Raw genomic sequence first — 22,644 nt, forward strand, 5'->3', positions numbered from 1 at the left:
GTCCCTTAAAACATCATAAACCTCTCTAAAAATCCTCTTTATTGATTCAATTAACTAGGGTTGAACATGTTTTTAGCAAATGGTAAATTGTTCAGGAGAATCTGAGCTCAATTCTTGACTAGACTTTATTTACCTTTCGGTCAAACTCCGGATCACTGTGACCCCTTTACCCTAAGAATAGGAGGGTTAACGCAAAAAAAAATGACAATTAACTAAAAAGGAAAACCTGTGTACGAGTATGATAGACATGAGATTTTTGTCACAAGAGAATATAATACATTAAGGACTATATTATATTTGTAACCCCTATTTTTATTTTGCAAAGTTATATCATTATGGTTCATCGATGCAGCAATCTTCAAGGAACAAGGGTGTTACAGAAAAGGAATGTACATCAGAGGTAGCCTATGAGAGTTCATGAAGGAAAAAATAACTTGGTTCTACGGATTACCACAACCACACGAAGCGGAGGCAAGGGGCTTAAAGGAAGTGATAAAATTGCTTGATTGTATGGGTCTATCTAAGGTGTCCATTGAACTTGATTGCGAGCAAATGGTTGACTGCATAACTAGAAGACTCAACATCAATTCCATGTTTGGTGTTATCAATGATATTTGCAAAACTTCACTTAGAATCTATCAAAACTTTAAGCTAGGTTTCATTAGGAAGCAAATATTGTTTCCCATTTGTCATCAATGGCGTCATTATCTTATACCAGTTCACACGTTCATGATTATATGCCATCTTGTATTGATACTGTTATAATTAATGAAATGAGTTAAGTTTGTTTTGGTAAAAAAAACTATAGATTTATAGAAATTTAATTTTTCTCAAGTGTAGAATCATAAGTTTATTTTAATTGAGAACACCCAAATATTAAACAAATAAAAACTAAAACATTATTATTGTAACCTTTATTTCAATTAAAGTGCAATAGTTTAATTTAAATTAAAATATATGTCATATATATATATATATATATATATATATGGGTTTTGCTAGAAGCCACTCATGAAGGTGTCTTTTAGCAAGCCACACCTCAAGGTGTGATTTCCACTTTTTAGTTATAACTTTGTTAAAAGACACCTTTTATGAAGGTGTCTTTTATCAAGTTACTCTATGAGCATTTGTTAAAAGACACCAACTACTTTTTATGAAGGTGTCTTTTATCAAAGTTATAACTAAAAAGTGAAAATCACACCTTGAGGTGTGACTTGATAAAAGACACCACCAAAGGGTGGCTTGTGTGTGTGTGTGTGTGTATATATATATATATATATATATATATATATATATATAGTTTTGCTAGAAGACACCTTTTATGAACACACACACCTATCTTCTTCCACACATTTCTCGGTAGTTTTTACTTTCTCATAAATTTTTTCCAATTAAGATAATCTTATTTGAGGTGTGTTTGTCACTAAATTTCATTATCTCAGTTGATATTTAAATCTTAGTTCGTCACGCTCTGAGAGTTTAAGTCTTTCCGCTAGCCTAACTATGTTCGTTTTGTTAGCTTTTTTTTTTCAAGCCACCTGTACTTGAGGTCATTTTTTATAATTTATATAAAATATGACTTAAAAGCAATTGTATAATTAATTTTTCATGGAAATTAAAGGGGAACAAGTAGCTGGAAAAATAGACTTAGCAAAGACTAGTGGTGTGTAGAAGTTCCATCAACTGAATCTGCTGGCTGCACTCCCCTTATATATATAGTTTATGCATCAAAAGTTAGATCCTCACATGAACTATAGAGCAGCAATCAACACAAAGGCTACATAAAATGGAAGAAAAAGTTCAAACAATGAAATTGCTGGAAGTTGATGAAAGGCCACCATATGATAATAACAATAAAGATCTACAAAACAAGATCGATGAATCCTCTTCCTTCCATAAGAATACTGTAAGTTTTCATTTATGCCATGTTTGTGTATACTGGATTAATTTCCATATTTGATATTTGATTATTAGCCTCGATGATCTCGATTCATACATAAAATTTACAATTTTGTTCATTGCTTTATTTTCTAATGCTTTATAAAGAGTCATATACTTTGTTTAGGTAAATAGACTTGAGCATCTAATGCTTTATAAGTTGAAGTAGTTTTTTTTCTTTTTAAAGAAGTTGAAGTAGTTTTTGTTCTTTGTTAGCTTATGATGAAAATCATGGGTGTGGACAAAGATTTCATCTCATCATTCTTTTATCTCAATTACTTATTTTGTTAACAAAAAAACCTAACCTAATAACTTGACATTTTGATGGGAAAATCATGCAGCCAGGATCTACTCTTTTATTAAGTTTGAGCCTTAATAACACAACACAACTTCCCCATCAAATTCAAGGAAATCCCCAAATCCAAGTAAGTGATTAATCTTATTAGTGAATTTAAAGCATGTTTTTTTAATTAACTTTCACACATAAATTTTAATTTATTTATATGAGAGTATATAAAGTAATTAATCTTATTAGTGAATTAAGAGCATGTGTTATTTTTAATTAACTTTCACACATAAATTTAAATTTATTTATATGATAGTATAAAAGTAATTTTTTGATTTGATAATTGCTCTAAGATTGGCAATATACGAGTGAAGCTTCATGAAGCAAAGAAGGAGAATGAAAATTTAAGAGGTATGCTAAATCTGGTCAACGATCGATGCAATGTTCTTCAGAATCGTTTACTTTTGGCTATGCATATGCATCAATCATCTTCCTTGCCTCAAAATAATCACAACTTGCTGCTGGTAAGTTTGACTTCAAAATTTTGTTCACATATCCTTATTTGATTCACACTCATTTTTTTGTTCTATTAAATTTGCTTGAAATATTTAATGATCTCATGTATTTGGTCAACACGTCTTAATATTTTCAATACTTATAGCTACAATTAATTAATTATATCCCGTCTACTTACAAATAGATAAACACAAAAAATAAACAAATAATTAATGATAATAAAAAATTTGAAACGTATAATTTTTTGTTGTTTATGTAATTAACATGGCCTATATGTTGTAGTGTTGTCGATCATCAATTGGTTAGACACATTCAATATGATAAATTAAACTCTAATTTTGGATTTGGTGAATGTGGTCAATTAAACTTTTTCAACCTATGATATTTTCAACTTGTAATAAATATAATTGCATATATTAACCTTTGTACATTTTTTCTTCATAATTAATTAGAAGGGAAATACACAAGATGCGGAGAAACCAGTGTTACCTACTCGTCAGTTCTTTGATGAGCCTTCACCTTCAGATTGTAGCAAAAATAATGGATTTGCCATAGTGGAAAACAATGAAAACAACATGGGAAGAAATCTTGCATGTGAGTACATTAATGAAGGTGAAATAAATAGCAAAATAGAGGACCAATCATCTGAGGTTGGGTGCAGGAGAGCTAGAGTGTCCATAAGGGCACGATCAGATTTTGCATTTGTAAGGACATGCATGCAACTCTTCTTTTTTTAATTAGTACAATAATCTAATAATATAGTAATCAATAATGATTAATTTGTATTTTAAGTGTTAATTAATTTGTAATGTTTAGATGGTTGATGGGTGTCAATGGAGAAAATATGGACAAAAGACAGCCAAGGGCAACCCTTGTCCACGAGCCTACTATCGTTGCAGTATGGGGACTTCATGCCCAGTTCGTAAGCAGGTAAACTATTATTTAATTTCATAGATCGTACCATTTTGATATGATATAACCTAAAAACTATCATAAGTTCGAGTTTTTTTTAAATCTTATAAATCGATTTTATAGAAGTGAGTTGGCTTTTATGCAAAATATAAGAATTTCAATTGGAAATCGTTAAATGTTAGCCCAACCTAAATTCTAAAAAATGTTATTTCAAAAATTGAACAATTTTTGTTTTTTATGTTTGTGGTATCACTTCACTTGTTTCCTCTCTATTGAGAATGATGCGGACAAACTATTAATTTGAGGGGAAAATTAAAGAAAAAAATACAATGTTGTCAATATATTTTTGATTTGCAATTTTTTTTGTCTTGTTTTTATATGTATAATAGAAATGGAGAAAGTACAATATTTTATATCTTGATATTTGAGCAAATATGTTACTTTGTTCTGGTGTTCGTCCTTAATTGATGATGCACTACAATGAGACATCACAACAATTTTAATGCATTGAAAAAGGGGAGGAACATTCCAAAGCACTTCAAACTTAGGCTCCAATTACATTACAAAAACTTTTTCAGTTTTTATCTTTTAAAATTTTATGTTCATTTTAAATTTCTATCAAAGATATGGAAGACTATTAGTTCTTACTAGATGGAGGTGAAAGAATAGTTCAATTGATAATATAGCAAGGTCTGGGGTTCGAACCCGAACACAACCAAAAAAGATGGAGGTGAAAGTTTCGTATTAATAACATGATAACCGAACAATAAATAAAATGGAAGACTCATGTAATGAATGTTTGTGAAAGGAAAGGTGGGAAGCGAACTAGGAAGAACACATTTTCAAAGTTAATGAAAAAAGATGTATTTAGCATTTTCAAATATTTCGAAAATGGGGTTCATCTATTTTCAAATATTATAAGGGTATTGTTTCTCATATTAGGGTCTTTTTAAACGAGTGTTCTAAAGACACTCTTTATGGATTCTCATTTAATAAACTATCTATTTAAAGTTCTTTATGCCACTAATTAGCATTATAAGGAAGATGATGATGGGAAGGAAACAATTATTTATTTGAGCTTTGATACCTACACATTCAACCTAAAAGAATGAAATGAGAATTTCTATAGCTCATATTCTTGCAGTAATTGATTATCCTCCAATAGTTAGTTCTTGAATTTTGCAACACTCTGAATAAACATTATTTTAACAAATTTTTCACTTATTTGTAGTCTCAAATATGTACTTCTGTTCAAAACCATGAAAACTTGTCTCATTTACTAATTGTAAGTGCACTTTTCATAAAAAGTCATGAATACATCATAAGGAATAATGATGAGACTATTTTAAGGATCAAATTATTGTTGTGTAATTCTGTTTTAAAATGGTGTCTATATGAATGAAATTTTTTGCATATTGTTAACTCAATATATGATATTAATTACATTGCAATTAACAGGTGCAAAGGTGTTTCAAGGATGAGAGTGTGTTCATCACAACCTATGAAGGGAGCCATAATCATCAACTTCCACCAGCAGCAAAACCAATAGCAAACCTAACATCATCAGCACTCAACACATTCCTTCCTACCTCATCAACAAATCTACAACAATATGGCAACAATCTAACAAATACATTCCTCTTCTCTTCACCATTATCTCCACCAAACTCAAATGTTATAGCTACTTTCTCTCCATCTCCAACATGCCCTACAATTACACTTGATTTTACACTCCCTCCAAGTAACTATTTACAATTCAAAAATCATAAACAATCATCATTGCTCCCTTTTCCATTCCAAGGTCATTACCCTCCATCATTTGAGGTGTTTCCAAATATGATAAACAATGAGAGAAAACTTGCTTTGGTTGATGTTGTGAGTGAAGCTCTAGAAAAAGATCCTTCTCTCAAGGAAGCATTATTTTCAGCCATGTCCTCGTTCACAAATGGAGATTCTTCAAATATTAATAACCAAAGCCAATTACCTAGTAAGAGTAGTGGTTAATTATAAAAAGTTGGGACTCAGATCCTCTCCCATTGTACAACGGTGCAGCAAAAATTTGCTGCAACGTGGGAGAGGATCAGAATCCAAAAAATTGTCATATAAATTAATAATCAAGCAGTAAATGTGGCTTGTGTACTAGCTGAATAGGTGAATATGTATATACACACATATATACATGTATAGGTAAGTTTTTTTTTGAGAAATCTACATTATCTTCACTCCAAGACATTAATCCATCTTGGCACGATATATAAATTATTGAAGAATTTTTGGTTCTTGGTCATGTAATATAATTTTGTATCTGACTCAAATGCTATTATATAGTAGTGAATGGATATCTTTGAGCAGGAGAAAGGAAATTTTAAATGACACGTAATGAATGTTAGTTTAATTTCTTAGGTACAAGGGCTGATTTTTAGGCCAAATTATGGGTTTTGTGACAATAAATGGTAAATGACTATGTAAGAACAATGGTCGTGTTGGAACATTAGTGTGATGCTGGAAAATAAATTTGAAGATTAAACACCAAGTTATCATACTTTGATCTAATGTTGTGTGAATTGAAAAAATAGAGTGTGGGGGTCCCACATAAAATAGAACACACACATTAGTAGTGTTTAAATTGCGGTATTTAATTTTAAATACTTGATAATGATAAAAATAATAGTAATTATTATTTTTATTCGAGAATATCACTTCCCATAAATTTAGCTTATGGTGGTTGTGATAAGAATAAGAATTTAATTAAATCTCTTATATTTCCTTCATTCAAATCCAATAATTTGTTTCCTCCACTTTTGTGGATTTGTTTCTTTTGATCCTATCCACAAGTGTTGTTCAACTGATTAATGGATAAACTTCATTTTAACTTTATCCATTAAGAGTAACTGTTGTCGCAATTTGTGCTAAAACAGTTACAAAATCTCTATATAAATAGAGGACACCACTCAGTTCAAAAAATACACCAAATCGCACAGTTGATGCTTCATGTGTGGTTTCTCTCTTCTCCCTCCGACTTGTGCTAACGAGTTTCTTCTGCTTCTACTCCTTTCTGTCCCTTCGGAATTAAGAGTGTTCTTAAGACCATAGTCCCTTTTCGGTTTAATGTCCCTTCGGAATTAAGAGTGGTCTTAAGTTCATAGTCCCTTCAATAATCTAAGTCCCTTCGGAATAAAGAGTACTATTAAGATCATAGTCCCTTTCGATAATAATGTCCCGTCGGAATTATGAATGATCTTAACAGTATATAAATTATTTAAATATTTTTCTATTTGAGGAGAAATTGTGGTATCACCATATTTGAGTGGTCGTAGTACCATATTGAAAGTTTGGAGAACTTAAAGGTTAGAATGGTGGAAACACCATATTTGAGTGGTCTTAGCACCATATAGAATGGTAATAATACCATATTAAAGTGGTTTCAGTATTAAAGAGTGGTCTTAGTACCATATTCGAAGGTGTAAATCTTGAACGATTTTCTATAGTGCAGTAGTTAATCGAACAGTTGTAGCTGTGCTTGTTTTATCCTGGAGGCGGTGTGGTTGATAGTCTACCTTGCACAATTTTGGGTAGTGCCACGAAACGTCTTAAAGAGAGCGACCTGGTCGTGACTCAACCTAGTAACAACTTCGGTAGATAATAGAATTTCGAAATCCAAAAACAACAATTTTAAGACGTTTCGATCTACTATGCTTACCGAAGAAGTTACTTATTAAGGTTAAGTTGTCTCTAAATATATTAAGGGTAAATCAAGCTATAGAAATACATCTTTTGACTGAAACGATGAAGTGATTGTTGTTTTTAAATAACAACACTAAAAATTCAAATACGTTGAATTTGTTTGAAATATGGTTTCGAAATCAGAGCCATATAGTGAAACAATAATTTGTTACAAAACAAATTATTTGTTACAGAACCAAACAAGTTTAGTTTGTTACAAAACATATGAAAAATGTTTGGACCGCAAAAGAAAATAATTTGTTACTAATTTGATTTCGTCACGCACTCTTGTTACTAATAAGAAAAATAATTTGTTTCATTTGTTACTGAACAGTAACAAGAATTACAATGATAAAGTTTTTTTTTATATAAAACTTAATACTCTTACATGATGTATTTTTCAAACAATTTACGTGAAGTTCCATAAGCTTATGCATCAAATTACACCATTGACAAATTGGGTATACATAGTCGCTGGTCAGCATATTAAAACGGCAAGAATTTATATGAGAAATTTGCTTCAAATATTTCATATAAAAATAAGAAAGAATCTGAATTTCAGATTTCTATTGAATAAGACTGAGTTAACTCAGACTTAAAGAAAGACTTCTGTACCATGCATTCTTGTGGGAAAAGACTGCACTTTGATGGTATGTTAAAAATTAAATTCTCCTTCTATTTCATTAGTTGTGTGATTTTAATATTTGACATATCAAAATTGATCATGAACAAGTGTTTAATTTTAAACTTGAGTAACTTGGACTTAATTCCAACGTTATATGATTAGACAATTTTATTTATTGCAGTCAAGATATATGAACCACAAGTTCATATAAATCAGAATTTAGAGAATATGAATCTCTAAACATAATAAATTATGATATGTGTGAATTTGATGACACATAAATTAGAAATGATAAAATGATATTTTTATCATATTTATTGATGACTGTCAATGTTGGAAAAAATAAAATTGATACGCTTGATATGTTCAATTTTTATAACAAAAAAAAAATTGAAATTTATATTGAATAGAGTACCCAAGTCTATGAACAAAAATTCTAATTAAGAATTTTTTGAAGAAAAGACAATCCAACTTGTCTTATCTTTGAACTTGGGATTATCTGACATAAGTTCGGATTTCGCACCCAAGAGAGTTGAACTCACTAGTAGAGCCTATGAATGTGTATTCATCGGGTATGCGATAAATAACGAAACATATAGGTTTTATGACCTAAATGTTAAAGTGATCATAGAATTTAAAAGATGTCGATTTCTATGTAAATGTTTACCCCTTTAACTAAAGAATAGTGGGGGCACTAGTGGAGGCTCTAATGGGAGCACGGCATTAGTGGGGGGCAAAATATATTCCCTTCTAAAAATTAAGAACTAGTGGGGGCACTATATCTAATCACATTCATGTAATTAGAAATAGTTATGGAAACATCATACGAGATGTTAGAGAACCTCAAAGAGGTAAGAAAGCTAAAATTGTTAAAGAGTATGAACTTGGTTTATACATTGGAAGAAGATTCATTAAACCTGAAAGAAGTTATATCCTCATTGGATGCTGAATTATGGCAAAAAGCAATAAACGATGAAATGAATTTTCTAGAGTCTAACAAAACATGACACTTGGTTGTCTTGTCTCATAGTTGCAAAATCAATCGGTTGTATTTGGATTTTGGAAAAAGGAACTAAAACCTGATGGTACGGTTGATGAATACAAGGCTTTCCTTGTAGTCAAAGGTTTTAGACAAAGAGAAAAATATAGACTTCTTCGACATTCATTCACCAGTCACGAAAATCATATCCATAAGAGTACTAGTCCCTTTAGCCGTCGTTCATAACTCGATAGTACTCCAAATGGATGTGAAAGTTACCCCTTTTTATGGTGAACTAGAAGAAGAAATCTATATGAAACAACCTGAAAGTTTTGCGATTCATGGACAAGAAAACAATGTCTGTAAAGTTAGATAACTATTTGTATGGTCTAAAACAAACTCTTAAGGAATGACATGAAAAAATTTGACATTTTAATGTTATCGAATGAGTATAAAGTGAATGAAAGTGACAAATAATATTTGCACAATCATATGTCTCTATGAAGACAACTTGCTCATATTTGGTTTAAAGATTCATGTTATGAATTATGTGAAATCATTGTTTATCAACAACATTGATAAGAAAGACCTAGACAAAGTTGAAGTAATTCTTGGTTTCAAGATTACTAGATCAGAAAAGAAACCTTTTTTGATAAATCTCACAAAGTTGAGAAGATCTTAAGAAAATGTTATTATTTGAGTGTAAACTTGCAAGCATATATTATGATCCAAGTGTAAGAACACTTGAGATGAAGTTAAACAAATAGAATATGCGAGCATCATTGACAGTCCTTAGGTAAGCCAATGAATGTATTAGACCCGACATTGTCGATGTCGTAAAACTCTTGTGCAAGTTTACTAGTAGACAAAAGAAAAGCATTGCCATGCTATAGAAAGAGTCATGAGGTGCCTTAAGAAGACTATGACTCTAGGATTACTTCACTAGGAGTAACCTATTGTACTTAAATGGTACAAGATATAAAATAGAACATCTTTCAGATGAATATTTATCGACTAGTGTTTGCACATTGAGCATCACTAGAGGAGTTGTTTGTTAAACCAAATGATATTGACTCAGTCCACTATGGAATGAATCTGAGATGAGAAGACTATAGAAAACTAGTGGAGAAGCAAGTTGACAAGATGCTTGCTAGTTGAGATCCCTTAGTGGATAAAACCGTTTCCAGAAGTGTTAATTTGTTGTGATTGTCTGCAGCTATTACAAAACTGAGAATCGTTACCACAATGGTAAGAGATGATTATTAAGTCATGAACACATAAAGTATTGGAGAGCTAGCTACTCTCAAAAGGAACGGTTAAACTAGATCATGTACGTATTGAAAAAGAATCAGTCAATCCTTTGACGAAAGGAATTACTAAAAAGAAAGTCCTAAACACATCCAATAGGATGAGACTAATGCCCAAAGGTCACAAGTGATGGTAACCCGACCTACATGACTGGAGATCCCAAGAAATAGGTTCAATGGGTAATAACAAGTCACAAGTGATAGAACATGCTATGTTAAAAGTAAGAAAGCATGATTCCTGCAGCGATAGAAGGATGAGAAAATAGAAACTCTTAATGAGATCTATACTCTATTTGGAGTGGAGTACATAGCTACATGAGTACTCTTGATAGACTCACCTATACGAATGTGGAACTAAGGGCCGGTTCCTATGGTATTCAGGGCAGAATACCTAGAGCGTTCGTTAAAACCGGGATACACGTGCAAGGCCATAAACGCACGGGCTTTTAGAATACACCTTTTGAAAAGGTTTGTGTGTGGGTTCTATGTCTGAGATAGAGTTCAATGTTGTAAGCAACTCTTGTTAATCAGAATTTTACTCGCTATGCAGAGGTTCAAGTTGTAGGTGACACCTTTGTTTATTAGCAACCTTATAGAAACGTTTTGACGTTATTATTGAAACCATTTTTTAAATTCAAGTGGGAGATTGTTGGAACATTAGTGTGATGCTGGAAAATAAATTGGAAGATTAAACACCAAGTAATCATACTTTGATCTAATGTTGTGTGAATTGAAAAAATAGAGTGTGGGGGTCCCACATAAAATAGAACACACACATTAGTAGTGTTTAAATTGCGGTATTTAATTTTAAATACTTGATAATGATAAAAATAATAGTAATATTATTTTTATTCGAGAATATCACTTCCCATAAATTTAGCTTATGGTGGTTGTTATAAGAATAAGAATTTAATTAAATCTCTTATATTTCCTTCATTCAAATCCAATAATTTGTTTCCTCCACTTTTGTGGATTTGTTTCTTTTGATCCTATCCACAAGTGTTGTTCAACTGATTAATGGATAAACTTCATTTTAACTTTATCCATTAAGAGTAACTGTTGTCGCAATTTGTGCTAAAACAGTTACAGAATCTCTATGTAAATAGAGGACACCACTCAGTTCAAAAAAATACACCAAATCGCACAGTTGATGCTTCCTGTGCGGTTTCTCTCTTCTCCCTCCGACTTGTGCTAACGAGTTTCTTCTGCTTCTACTCCTTTCTGTCCCTTCGGAATTAAGAGTGTTCTTATGACCATAGTCCCTTTTCGGTTTAATGTCCCTTCGGAATTAAGAGTGGTCTTAAGTTCATAGTCCCTTCAATAATCTAAGTCCCTTCGGAATAAAGAGTACTATTAAGATCATAGTCCCTTTCGATAATAATGTCCCGTCGGAATTATGAATGATCTTAACAGTATATAAATTATTTAAATATTTTTCTATTTGAGGAGAAATGGTGGTATCACCATATTTGAGTGGTCGTAGTACCATATTGAAAGTTTGGAGAACTTAAAGGTTAGAATGGTGGAAACACCATATTTGAGTGGTCTTAGCACCATATAGAATGGTAATAATACCATATTAAAGTGGTTTCAGTATTAAAGAGTGGTCTTAGTACCATATTCGAAGGTGTAAATCTCGGACGATTTTCTACAGTGCAGTAGTTAATCGAACAGTTGTAGCTGGGCTTGTTTTATCCAGGAGGCGGCGTGGTTGATAGTCTACCTTGCACAATTTTGGGTAGTGCCACGAAACGTCTTAAAGAGAGCGACCTGGTCGTGACTCAACCTAGTAACAACTTCGGTAGATAATAAAATTTGGAAATCCAAATACAACAGTTTGGAAATCCAAAAACAACAGGTCGCATGCATGTGTCTCGCATGAGTCATTGGTTCTTTCTATTTATGTATCACTTTTTGTTTGTATATTTTTTTTTAGCTTATAAAGTAAGAATGGTTCATTTTGTGAAGGAAAAAAAAATGAGAATGGTTCATAGTCTAGGAGTTTTTAACGTTGTTGCATACCCAATGTTAGATTTGAGCTCATGACCATAATTAAGTTATAAGAGACCCGCGTCATCTCTCATCAAAACGCTCTTCATGCAAAGGCGATTTAGAGTAAATATTTCAACATATTCCACATTTCAAATTCAAGGGCTATATTTTTGTATGTTGAAACTGTGGTGTCATAATATATATAATCCAACGATTGATAGACTTGTTTAACACGGTATTAGTAATGTTGCCGCTCATGAATGTGTACTGTTGATAATAATAATCATAAATCAAATAAAGATACAGTAAACTGAAAAGCATTTTTTATGAGAAAAATGTTATTGTTGATATCTTGAAACATGAAGACATATGGGTGCTCAAATTGTTGAACAAAGTGGTTTAAACATTGTTGTGGACAGGGAAGAAAAATTTGAAGAAAAATTTGAAGCGTCAGTAAATTGTGTTGACATTGAAGAGAGTCCTAAAACTTCTACTCATGAGTTCTTTGGGGAGAAAGTGTACTTGAAATTCCAGATATGTGTATCGTAGGTCCATAGGGTTACTTAGTGCAAGAAGAGGACAATCATCAAACCATTTCTGTTCAGGTTTTAAATTCGACTGTTACGCATGATCATTTGCTCATTTTTTAGAACTTTTGATCCATACAACGAGGATAACCAAGGTTTTACAGAACTTGTCATCAAGTTTTTTTTTATGCTTCAGGAAATCAAATGTTATGAATTCGATGAAAAAAATCACACCAATAACAAACTTGATGTGTGGAGCAAGGGATAATCAAGCAACCAAAACAAAGTGTATGGAAGTTATAATCACAAACAAAAATAGAAAACAACGAGAGAAAGAAAGAGAGAACACAAAAGAATTTGTTGACCCAGTTCGGTCCAAATTGACCTAGTCTGGGGGAGAGGGCAGCCCTCCGTTTCACTATAACTTTACAAAAGAGATATCAATGGGTTACAAGAATAAGTCTCCCGCCTAATTCTACTCAAAACTCCAATCTCTTCCCATGACCAAGAGACTCAATCCTAATAGTGTTTCCCAAGGTGAATCAACCCAACCCTGGTGTTTGTTGCCAAGAGCAAACTCTATACAAACCCTAGTTTGATTTTTAAACCCTTGTTTCAGCCCCCTCTATCTCAAAGTTAACTCTGATATTTCTAAACCCAATGTCTATATTTATAGTAAAATATAACTCGTAAATTTGGAACGAATATCACATTGAAGATACGTTCTTTTTTTTCTCCTTCAGTGAAAGAATATTTGCATCAAAAATATAATATTCCCTTTCAAAATATATTTGCATCAATTCCTCCTTCATACGGTACAAAAATATATTTATTGTCCATAAATATATTTTCAGCACAAAATATATTTGGAACAAATCTTTTATATTTTTAGCAACAATATTCTCCATCCATCAAATTTTGAGTCATACTACAACATCAAAGAATGCAAATGTTTATAATACCTACAATGTAATATATTTTATTTTTTCCGGTGTTTAGTCTATGTTCTCCTGAAAACCTAAAAAAAAAAAGTATATGACCTCCTGACTTTTTTTCTTTTTTATTATTATATATATATATATATATATATATATATATATATATATATATATATATATATATATATATATATATATATATATATATATATAGCTTACCTAAGTAAATTGTACTACATGATCTAGTAAATATATTTAATGAGAGCCTTTTTAGCTTCTCAATGACGTTCATGTTTGCATGAATCAATATTACTTGTCACACTTTAATTGGATATAGATCCTCTCCTTCAATCTTCTTTCCTTTCCTCTTCTCCCTCTCTATCTCTCACACTTTCTTTCTCTTCATTAATACACACACAAGAGAGAGAGAGTGAAATTTTGAGAGAGATAGAGTTAGGAGACAAAGATGATAAGAGCATATGAGATGATCAAATTTGCTCACTAAACCCTAAAACGCAAATGTTTAGAGTTTGTTTAGATGGGGGTTTTAAAAGGTGATGATTGTTTTTCTCTTTTAAATTAAAAACAGTGTAAAGTATTTTTTAAATAAATAAATGAGATTGAACTATTATTTGATCATTAATCATGATGTTCTTTTAATTTTTTTTAATACACACTTGGCCCTCTTAAACTCTCCCAAAAAGAGACCCTAAAATTTAAAGATTTATTTTCAAAAATACTTTTTCAGAGGCCCTAAAATTTAAAGATTTATTTTCAAAAATACTTTTTCAGAGGCTTCTTGTTATTGAGAGAAAATTATGAAATACAAAATAATCAAGGCAAAATTGCAATTTTAGTCCTTTAATTTAATTTTAGATAACAGTTTGGTCCTTGATCTTTTTTTCATTCAATTTTGTCCTTCAAATCTAATATTCTTATGCAAACATAGATGAATACCATAGCTTTAAAGATTGAAATGTCATAAGAAAATAAAATCAAGAATTTAAAGTTTGAAAATTCATATCTAAATGAACCAAAAGGACAAAATTGAAATGAAAAAAAGATAAATGATCAAACTATTATCTAAAATTAAGTTATGGGACTAAAATGTAATTTAGTCAATCAATAAAAAATTTACCACAACGGGTTTAAGGTACCATAATCGTACTTAAATATATCATAATTAAATATAACTAAATTAAATCATTTTTTTTTGAGCAAATTTTAAATCATTGTTATAACAATAAATAAAGACAACTTTTTTTTTTCCTTCAAAAATACATCATAACTTAAATAAGGTAGCATAATAGATAACTCCATAACCCATTCTCAAGTGTCAATGTCAGAGTGGGGCATCTCCCAACTTGAACTTCAAGATTTCATGAACATGCATGCATTTACTACAATTTCGCAAAGCTAAGGTCAAGCCAAACAAACATATCAAATTAGTGAGTTTCCTTGAGCCTTGAGTTCAAATAATATTTGATGGACTCAACATTGTAATATCCCCATTTTCCCATACTCTTCAATATATATAGTTCATGCTCTTGGTACAGTTTATTTAAACCAATAGTAATACGCATAGTAAATCACTAATTCTTTATTTATAATATGAATAACAAAAGCATTGGTACGTCCCAAGAGGAAGCAAATGCATTGATTCAAAATCTCAGCATCGTTTCTTCAACTAATCAGTCAAATATGGAATTTGAAATCAATGTGATGGGAAACATGACAGATTGCAATTTCTATATTCCAAATGAAACTGGAGAAAACACTGGTTTCGCAAAACTGCAATTACATTCCTCACAAAGAATTTCAAAAAATGAATGATCTGTGTCGTTATATGAGCATCAATATTTTATCTTGGTCTGGAGACATGTCTGTGATTATTCTTATGAAGGAGATGTTGGTAAGGACTAATTCTCCTGTTCTCTCTGACTCTCGAGTTTTATCTGAGGCGGATAATTTTGAGAAGGCTTGTTTAGCTGTTACATCTCATATGTATCCTCAGTTTTTCAATCATCTTTGTTCTGTTTCTGAACTTTTCTATTTTGATCTTTCGAGATTTCCAACTCTGTTTGCTGTGGCAGTAGAGTTGGAGAAGGGAGGAGATGGATCATATGCTAATGAATCAGCGGCAATTTCAGGGGCGAACCGAAAAAAAGTCAAAGATTTAGTGAAACTTCACTTGATGGCTATGACAGAAAAACGACGCTCAATTGATAGATCAATCAGTCGTAGGTTTTTGATCTGTGGCATCTGAATTGGTTTAGAAAATTAGAACTATAAAAATGGCTTTCACTTGATTTATTATGTTTACGCCTTAGTAGTTTTTTTTGGCTTTTTGGTTCAAGCCAGATATTATGATTAGAGTAACTCACTACATTGTCATTGAAATTGTACGGATTGGTGATTTTAATACATAAAATTTGTGAAGGCAAATGTCATTTTAGTCCTTTTTTACGAGCTTGTATATATTTCATTTTCTGCATTATTTCCATCTATGTTTTTTAATCAGGAAAATTGAATGTTTAAACGAACTATATACAAGAAATACTCGCACTCACTGATATGGCTATAACAGCCTTACATACTCCCTTACACCACTATTATTTACTGCTGTGAATCATGTATCTAATGACTATGCAGATTCTGCAAATCCTATGCGGAGATTGGCGTAGTCAAATACTGTATGATATGCCTGCAAGAAAATATCTCCAACAACCCTGCACATACGTATATCACTACTGTCATACACTATATATGTAATTGAGAGAAAAACAAGAGCATGAAACATGGAGCATCAAGAAACGAATTAGTTGGTCCGTGTCTATAATCGGACATCGTAATTCTTATTGAAACTCTAGTTCATGGAAATAAAATATCTGATTTATGTTACATCATTGGTTTTGACAATCATTTCTCCGTTGATCGAATTGGTCGAAGCAGCGCGCAATTCTATAAATTGTTCTCTGATAAATTATTCTCAAAATTACATTAACTTGCTAATTTAGGACCCTACAATTGATACCTGGAGACTCACATCATTCTATGGCTACTCAGACTCAAGAAGAAGATAATCTTAGGACTTAATTCGCCATCTCAGTAACTTCTCTAACGATCGTGGTGCATAATTGGCGACTTCAACTATCACATTTCTACAACAGACAAGCGAGGCGGCCCTGAACCCCCTTCCTGGCTCATCAGAGGTTTTCAAAACATTGTTATAGATTGCAACCTGTTTGATATACCTCTTATTGGATATCAGTTCACTTGGTTCAAAAGTATCGGTACTGCCTCCTACAAAGAAGCACGTCTTGACCACACCTTTGTTACATCTCCTTGGCAATCCTTATTCCTGAATGCGATGCTTTAGAGTCTCGTGGCTCTCATCTCTAATTTACAACTTGATCCCATCCCTTGGCGTCAACCCCACCGTAGTGTCCACTTCAATTGACAGATCACTCAGTCGTAGGTTTTTTATTCGTGGCATCTGAATTTGTTTAGAAAATTATAACTAAAAGAACGGCTTTGTTTTGATTTATCAAGTTTACGCCCTAGTAATTTTTTTTTTTGGCTTTTGGTTCTAGCCGGATATTATGATTAGAGTAACTCACTACGTTGTCATTGAAATTGTAACGATCTGTGATTTTAATCTCTAAAATTTGCCAAGGTGAATGTCATTTTAGTCCTTTGTTACCAGCTCCCATATATTTCATTTTCTGCACTCGATGTTTCTACGTGGATTTTTTTTTTTTTTTATTTCTATTGTTATTATGGTTGTGTTCAGTTTGATTTTAATGTATCATATTTAGCCTTTATTACCTCTGAGTCTCTACACTATTTAACTGATATTCCTGCATCTCGACGCATGCTAATTAACCATAAACTTTCGCAACTAACCATACTACCGACAAACAACTGTGCCTGTTAAAAGCATCACCTTTCTAGTTGGATAACAATCTGTCATACACAAATTGCTCAGAATCCATTTGATTAGAGACAGGTCACTTTGAGGTAGTCCATCAGCTACATATATCCTCTTGTGCTCAACTTGCATATATGTACACTAATGCATCCTACTAGATTTTCTGCCTCTCAATTTGTTTACAGATTCTCAAACAAGAATGAATAATGGGAATGGTGAGGGAAGCCACAGATTCCCAACTCAATTGATTTATTTCCATATATGTTTTTTAACCAAGAAGTTGAATTTATAATCTGACTATATACAAGAAATACTCACACTCACTATTATGGCTATAACAGCCTTACATACTCTTACCTAAACCAGTAGACATTATCTACATATTACTATACATAACTCATACCTTACATAATCTATAATGTTGTTTACTACTGTGAATCATGTGAACAATGACTATGCAGATTCTGCAAATCCTATACGGAGATTGGCGTAGTCAAACACTGTATGATATGCCTGCAAGAAAATATCTCCAACAACCCTGCACATACATATATCACTACGGTCATACACTATGTAATTGAGAGAAAAACAAGAGCATGAAACATGAAGCATTAAGAAAGACATTAAGATTTATGAATATGATGATAAGTATGCATTACCAGAGGGGACCCTGTGGGGAAGGCACATCAAGAGCAACAAAACCGCTATAGCACACAGGAGAACAATCTTCATCATCTGATTCAACTCTAAGAACATACTGAGAAGGAAAGAGGTTCTATTAAATTACTTGATAAAGAAACCGGATACGCTACTGATACATTCTTTTATTTTATCACACTCTTTTCAACACACTCTAACATTTACAGGAAGGAAAATGGTTCTATTCAATGTGAAATCAATGAATGCAGGACTCATGAAGATAAGTGAGGCGAACAGAAATTCACGTTGATCTAACAAATGGAGAGCATATCAAAACAACACGAACTTTAAATACAAACCTGTTCTGGAGCGAGAGGAAACAACTTGTTTCCAATTGTGAATGTAATGTGTGGCATATCTGAGACACTACTGCAGTTGATAAATGATTGTCCAACCGGATTTGGAAGCCTCTCACACAGCTTTGAAAGAAAGAAGTTTAGATAATGAAAAAGCTTCTGAGTTCCTCATTGGATAAATAAAGGTAAAAAATATTGAGTAAACAGTTGAAAACATCTTTGTATCGAAACTTGAAAACATCTTTGATTGCGTCTTCTATTAGTAATTTCATGAAGCAAATTAACGAACATAACACACATGATTTGAGTATTAAACTAACTATTAGAAGACACTTTCGGGAATATTTTTGTAGTATTAATACATTTAGAGACTATATATTCAAGGACCTATATCTATGTTTACTCTAAAATATTCAAACCTTTGTAATTTAAATAAAACAGTTTAGATATCTAACTATTTTAAGTTATTAGAAACTACCTCATCGACATATTTTAATACTTTTTCCTTTACATTGCTTTGCTTAATCTGATTTTGCATCCAAAGGACAACCATATTGCAAAAACTACAAAAGAGACTCTCTCTTAATGGTACTCCATCCCAACTTTCATTATGCACCACTGTTTCAATAACATCACTGCAAGTAAAATTGGAGTTTTGTTAAGTTAGATGTAGCTAAGGAATGTGTCATAAAGGAATCAAGAATAAGAAGATGGAAAATTGTACTGCTTTCTTTGAAATCCATTATCTGAACAAAGTCTAATGTCAGCACATAAGATTTCAGGATTTAACTGCAGACATGTGACATACAAAGATAAGTAAAGAATGCTTAAAATTTGAATTAATGAAGCACGGACACTCCTCGAATTAGGCGTGTCCCGGTGTCGGACACTGACACATAATTACACTGAATTATGTGATTTTCTCAAATTATTAGCGGTGTCGGTGTGTCAGTGTCCGTGTTCGTATCCGTGCTTCGTAGGTGGATAGTCATTGAGAATATATATAAGCGCAGTCACGAAGAAAACAAACCCCTGAAATCAATGATTCCCATATCGAATTTCCGTAGTTATGGACAATGTTTTTACACTCATAACTAACAAATCCTTCTGTTCCAATGGCATGGTTAATTTGCGTCACAACACCCTGAAAACAAGAACTAGTAAGAAGAAAGGGAGCAAAACAATCTATTAAGATGAACGTATAATTTTAGAGATGATATACAGTTGGACCGGCAATTAAAGTAGTCCCCGAGTCCACTATTGCAGCACAGCCACCCTGACATAAACCTGTAAAATATTTACACAAGTTTATGTTGTGGCAGCTCAAGTATAATGAACATGAGTGCCAACAACGGCACCAGCGTATTTCATCTAAAATTTGGATAGGGCTAACTAAATTATACAAAACTGGTTTGTAAGGTGAGGAATGCCTCCCACTTATAAAGTCATTTTAGACCATATCTCATCTTATATATGAGACTCTAAAAACACACCTATCACCCTCTAGACTTGACATCTGAAGCATGACTCGAGGAAACATGATAGCGGGGGGCCTAACGTATTTTGGATACACACTAAAACGAACTGAAAATTTGGGTTGAACCTAACTCAAACCTACGAAATCAGCTCGTAAGGTTGGGAGTTCTCCCACTTATGAACTCATTTTCAAGTCGTTTCTCATCCAATGCGATACTCTTAACATTTATGCTGTGAAAAATGAATCAATATGACAAGTTAAATTGAAAATCAACAATTGATGATCAAACCCTTTTAGTTCTACACAATAGCCATGGAAATTGAATGCCTTTCAAGAAATATATAGAAATATCTAACCATTAACCACCTAATACCATGCATTCTTTAGCAACTTCAATCTCTTCACTCATGCTATTCACTCACAGGTAACAACTATAAGAAAGAATGAAAAAACTTAAGCTTATAATTTAAGTATCATGCTAAATAGAAATGCATAAGGACCTGTTGTATTATTTGCAAGTAGAATATCCCCCACTTCAATCTGCAGATACAAACAATAAAAGTAAAGAATGACATGGTTGATAACAAAAGCTACTCATTAGTTTCTGTTATATAATACTACCTGCCAATAACCCTCTTGAGAAATTGGAAAGTAAGTGTGGTCACCTCTAAAATGCTTCTTGTCCACACCACCAAAGACAATCTCACCACCTACTTCTGCCATTGGATCCTTATTTAACCATAGGGAGAAAACTTTGTCCAAAATATGCCCTTGTTCTATCATATTATACCTGTAGAAACAGACTTAATCACTGCATGCTTTTTAGGCCTAAAAACATGAGAATATATCGGAGTTCTATATTTCTTCTACCCTACTGCAACCAAAATATAATCACACGAATCGTAAACACATACACCACACACGACATTGACATTGATACATCGATACTGGTAATAATTTGAGAAAGTGGTATAATTAAATGTAACCACATGTGTCAGTGTAGTATCGGTGTTTGACACTGACACGTGACAGAGACTGGACATGCCTTTAATCTTAAGTATTTGGTACTAGATCACATCACTAATACTTCATCACTTTTCACTAATTTGAATATGAAAAATCACTAATCAGTAAAATGAATTAAAATAGTTATTATCTGCAAATATTACCACACTGGTGTGACTTTCCCAACTGAAACATCCTGAAATCCAAGTCCAAGTATACCATCAAATGGAAGAGCTAAAAGTTTAAAATTTCCTTCCCTTGTAATCTCGCAAAATTCCTGAATGATGAAAAGCAACCAGACATCAATAAAACCAAAGAAGCATACAAAACTTTATCACAATACTAACTAAAAATACAAAAAAGAAAAAAAATACTGACTTGATCTTTGACATTTATATCCCCAACTTTTACATTGTCTTGGCTGAAGAATCCATAAATGTATCCTTCGTCATACGGGATTTCGCATGGTACTCCTGAATATTATCCAAAAAGTTACTTTAAGCATGCAAACAACATAACAAACACAGTTTGTTCACATAAAAAGAAAGTTACCAATTTCGTTATAGGTGCTAGATATCCCGGACCTATACTTCGAATGAAAATAGCAAGCAATCTGCATCAGTCATATAAACACATAACTTAAACGACCGAAGATGCAATTTTACAAAAAAGATTCACTGTTCGTTCCATGAATTCAATTCGATATAAGAATCAAATCATTAAGTAACTTACTGAGAAGATGCATCTTGAAGATGGAACCCAAAGATTAGAGCTACCAGTGTCAAACACAACATTGAAATACTGTGGTGGTGAACCAATACCAATTTCCCCATAATATTGTACATCGAAGTAATTCTTAAGATATACAACATCTTTTGAGCCATAATTTGTATCAACACTCTCTAAATCTCTTTCTTGAATTGCCCTTTTAATTCTTGAAGAATTAAGACTTTGAATGTTTAAATTCTTCTTTTTTAGACTAATTCTCATCAAGCCATCATTAGAAACTGTAAAAGCCAATGATAGAGACCAAATCCAAAGACATGTAACAACCAGCATATACTTCAAACTCATCTGTTTCAAATTTCAACATGGTTTACATAATTTCAGCTCAAGCAACATATAAGAGTAGTTGAGTTGAGTAATTACAATTACAAAAAATAATACCATATTTATAGTTTTCAGTTTCTAAACAACACAAAATTTGAGTATTAGCATCAATCATATAATTTGATTTAGTACCAGAAGCAAGACATAAAGAAATTCAAGGTTCTGTGCATACCTTATGATGATGATGATGATGTTGACTTTTCTGGCAACTATTTGACTAAGATACGTGTTCTACTACAATATAGTGGAGTAATATACCATGCTACTGGATATGAATGTTGTTTGAACAATAAAAAATTTAGTACTGCCATTTTGGCCAAAAAACAAAGTTGACTGTTTTTTATGTCAAAATTATGGGTCAAATACGAGGGGAGTGGATTCTC

General features: G+C 32.2%; 2 protein-coding genes across 5 annotated transcripts; one reads left to right on the top strand and one right to left on the bottom strand.

The window, feature by feature from the left end:
• The first annotated feature begins 1,744 nt into the window (after positions 1 to 1,744).
• Positions 1,745 to 6,010, top strand: LOC146946291 (putative WRKY transcription factor 47). Of its 2 annotated transcripts, none has more exons than XM_085744425.1 (6): positions 1,745 to 1,906; positions 2,280 to 2,363; positions 2,578 to 2,748; positions 3,193 to 3,444; positions 3,557 to 3,670; positions 5,111 to 6,010. In XM_085744425.1, exons 1-6 carry the CDS (start codon positions 1,787 to 1,789, stop codon positions 5,654 to 5,656), a joined length of 1,287 nt encoding a protein of 428 aa, XP_085600551.1. In that variant the 5' UTR covers positions 1,745 to 1,786; the 3' UTR covers positions 5,657 to 6,010. The 2 variants fall into 2 exon arrangements, with proteins under 2 accessions (XP_085600551.1, XP_085600552.1); XM_085744426.1 differs by having other exon boundaries at positions 3,196 to 3,444.
• Positions 6,011 to 17,878: 11,868 nt separating this feature from the next.
• On the bottom strand, positions 17,879 to 22,487 carry LOC146946292 (cyprosin-like). 3 transcript variants are annotated; one of them, XM_085744428.1, is made up of 14 exons: positions 22,434 to 22,487; positions 21,884 to 22,225; positions 21,704 to 21,764; positions 21,530 to 21,624; positions 21,316 to 21,428; positions 20,768 to 20,936; positions 20,647 to 20,686; positions 19,892 to 19,956; positions 19,700 to 19,813; positions 19,397 to 19,458; positions 19,148 to 19,304; positions 18,673 to 18,792; positions 18,334 to 18,431; positions 17,879 to 18,212 (listed from the first exon to the last, which is right to left on the bottom strand). In XM_085744428.1, exons 2-14 carry the CDS (start codon positions 22,223 to 22,225, stop codon positions 18,128 to 18,130), a joined length of 1,521 nt encoding a protein of 506 aa, XP_085600554.1. In that variant the 5' UTR covers positions 22,434 to 22,487; the 3' UTR covers positions 17,879 to 18,127. The 3 variants fall into 3 exon arrangements, with proteins under 3 accessions (XP_085600554.1, XP_085600553.1, XP_085600555.1); XM_085744427.1 differs by having other exon boundaries at positions 19,394 to 19,458; XM_085744429.1 differs by lacking the exon at positions 18,673 to 18,792 and having other exon boundaries at positions 19,394 to 19,458.
• Positions 22,488 to 22,644: the final 157 nt, after the last annotated feature.

The sequence above is a fragment of the Medicago sativa genome, chromosome 2 (genome assembly GCF_051527215.1).
Source record: "Medicago sativa cultivar Bolivia chromosome 2, Bolivia_mono, whole genome shotgun sequence".
In the NCBI taxonomy this organism is placed as follows: Eukaryota; Viridiplantae; Streptophyta; class Magnoliopsida; order Fabales; family Fabaceae; genus Medicago; species Medicago sativa.

Coding starts and splice junctions, on each gene's coding strand:
- LOC146946291 (XM_085744425.1), top strand. CDS start 1,787: ATGGAAGAAAAAGTTCAAACAATGAAATTGCTGGAAGTTGATGAAAGG. Junction 2,749..3,192: donor ATAATCACAACTTGCTGCTG/GTAAGTTTGACT, acceptor ATAATTAATTAG/AAGGGAAATACACAAGATGC. Junction 3,671..5,110: donor CATGCCCAGTTCGTAAGCAG/GTAAACTATTAT, acceptor TGCAATTAACAG/GTGCAAAGGTGTTTCAAGGA.
- LOC146946292 (XM_085744427.1), bottom strand. CDS start 22,225: ATGAGTTTGAAGTATATGCTGGTTGTTACATGTCTTTGGATTTGGTCT. Junction 19,957..20,646: donor ACTTGCAAATAATACAACAG/GTCCTTATGCAT, acceptor AATATTTTACAG/GTTTATGTCAGGGTGGCTGT. Junction 19,814..19,891: donor CTTTAATTGCCGGTCCAACT/GTATATCATCTC, acceptor TCTTGTTTTCAG/GGTGTTGTGACGCAAATTAA.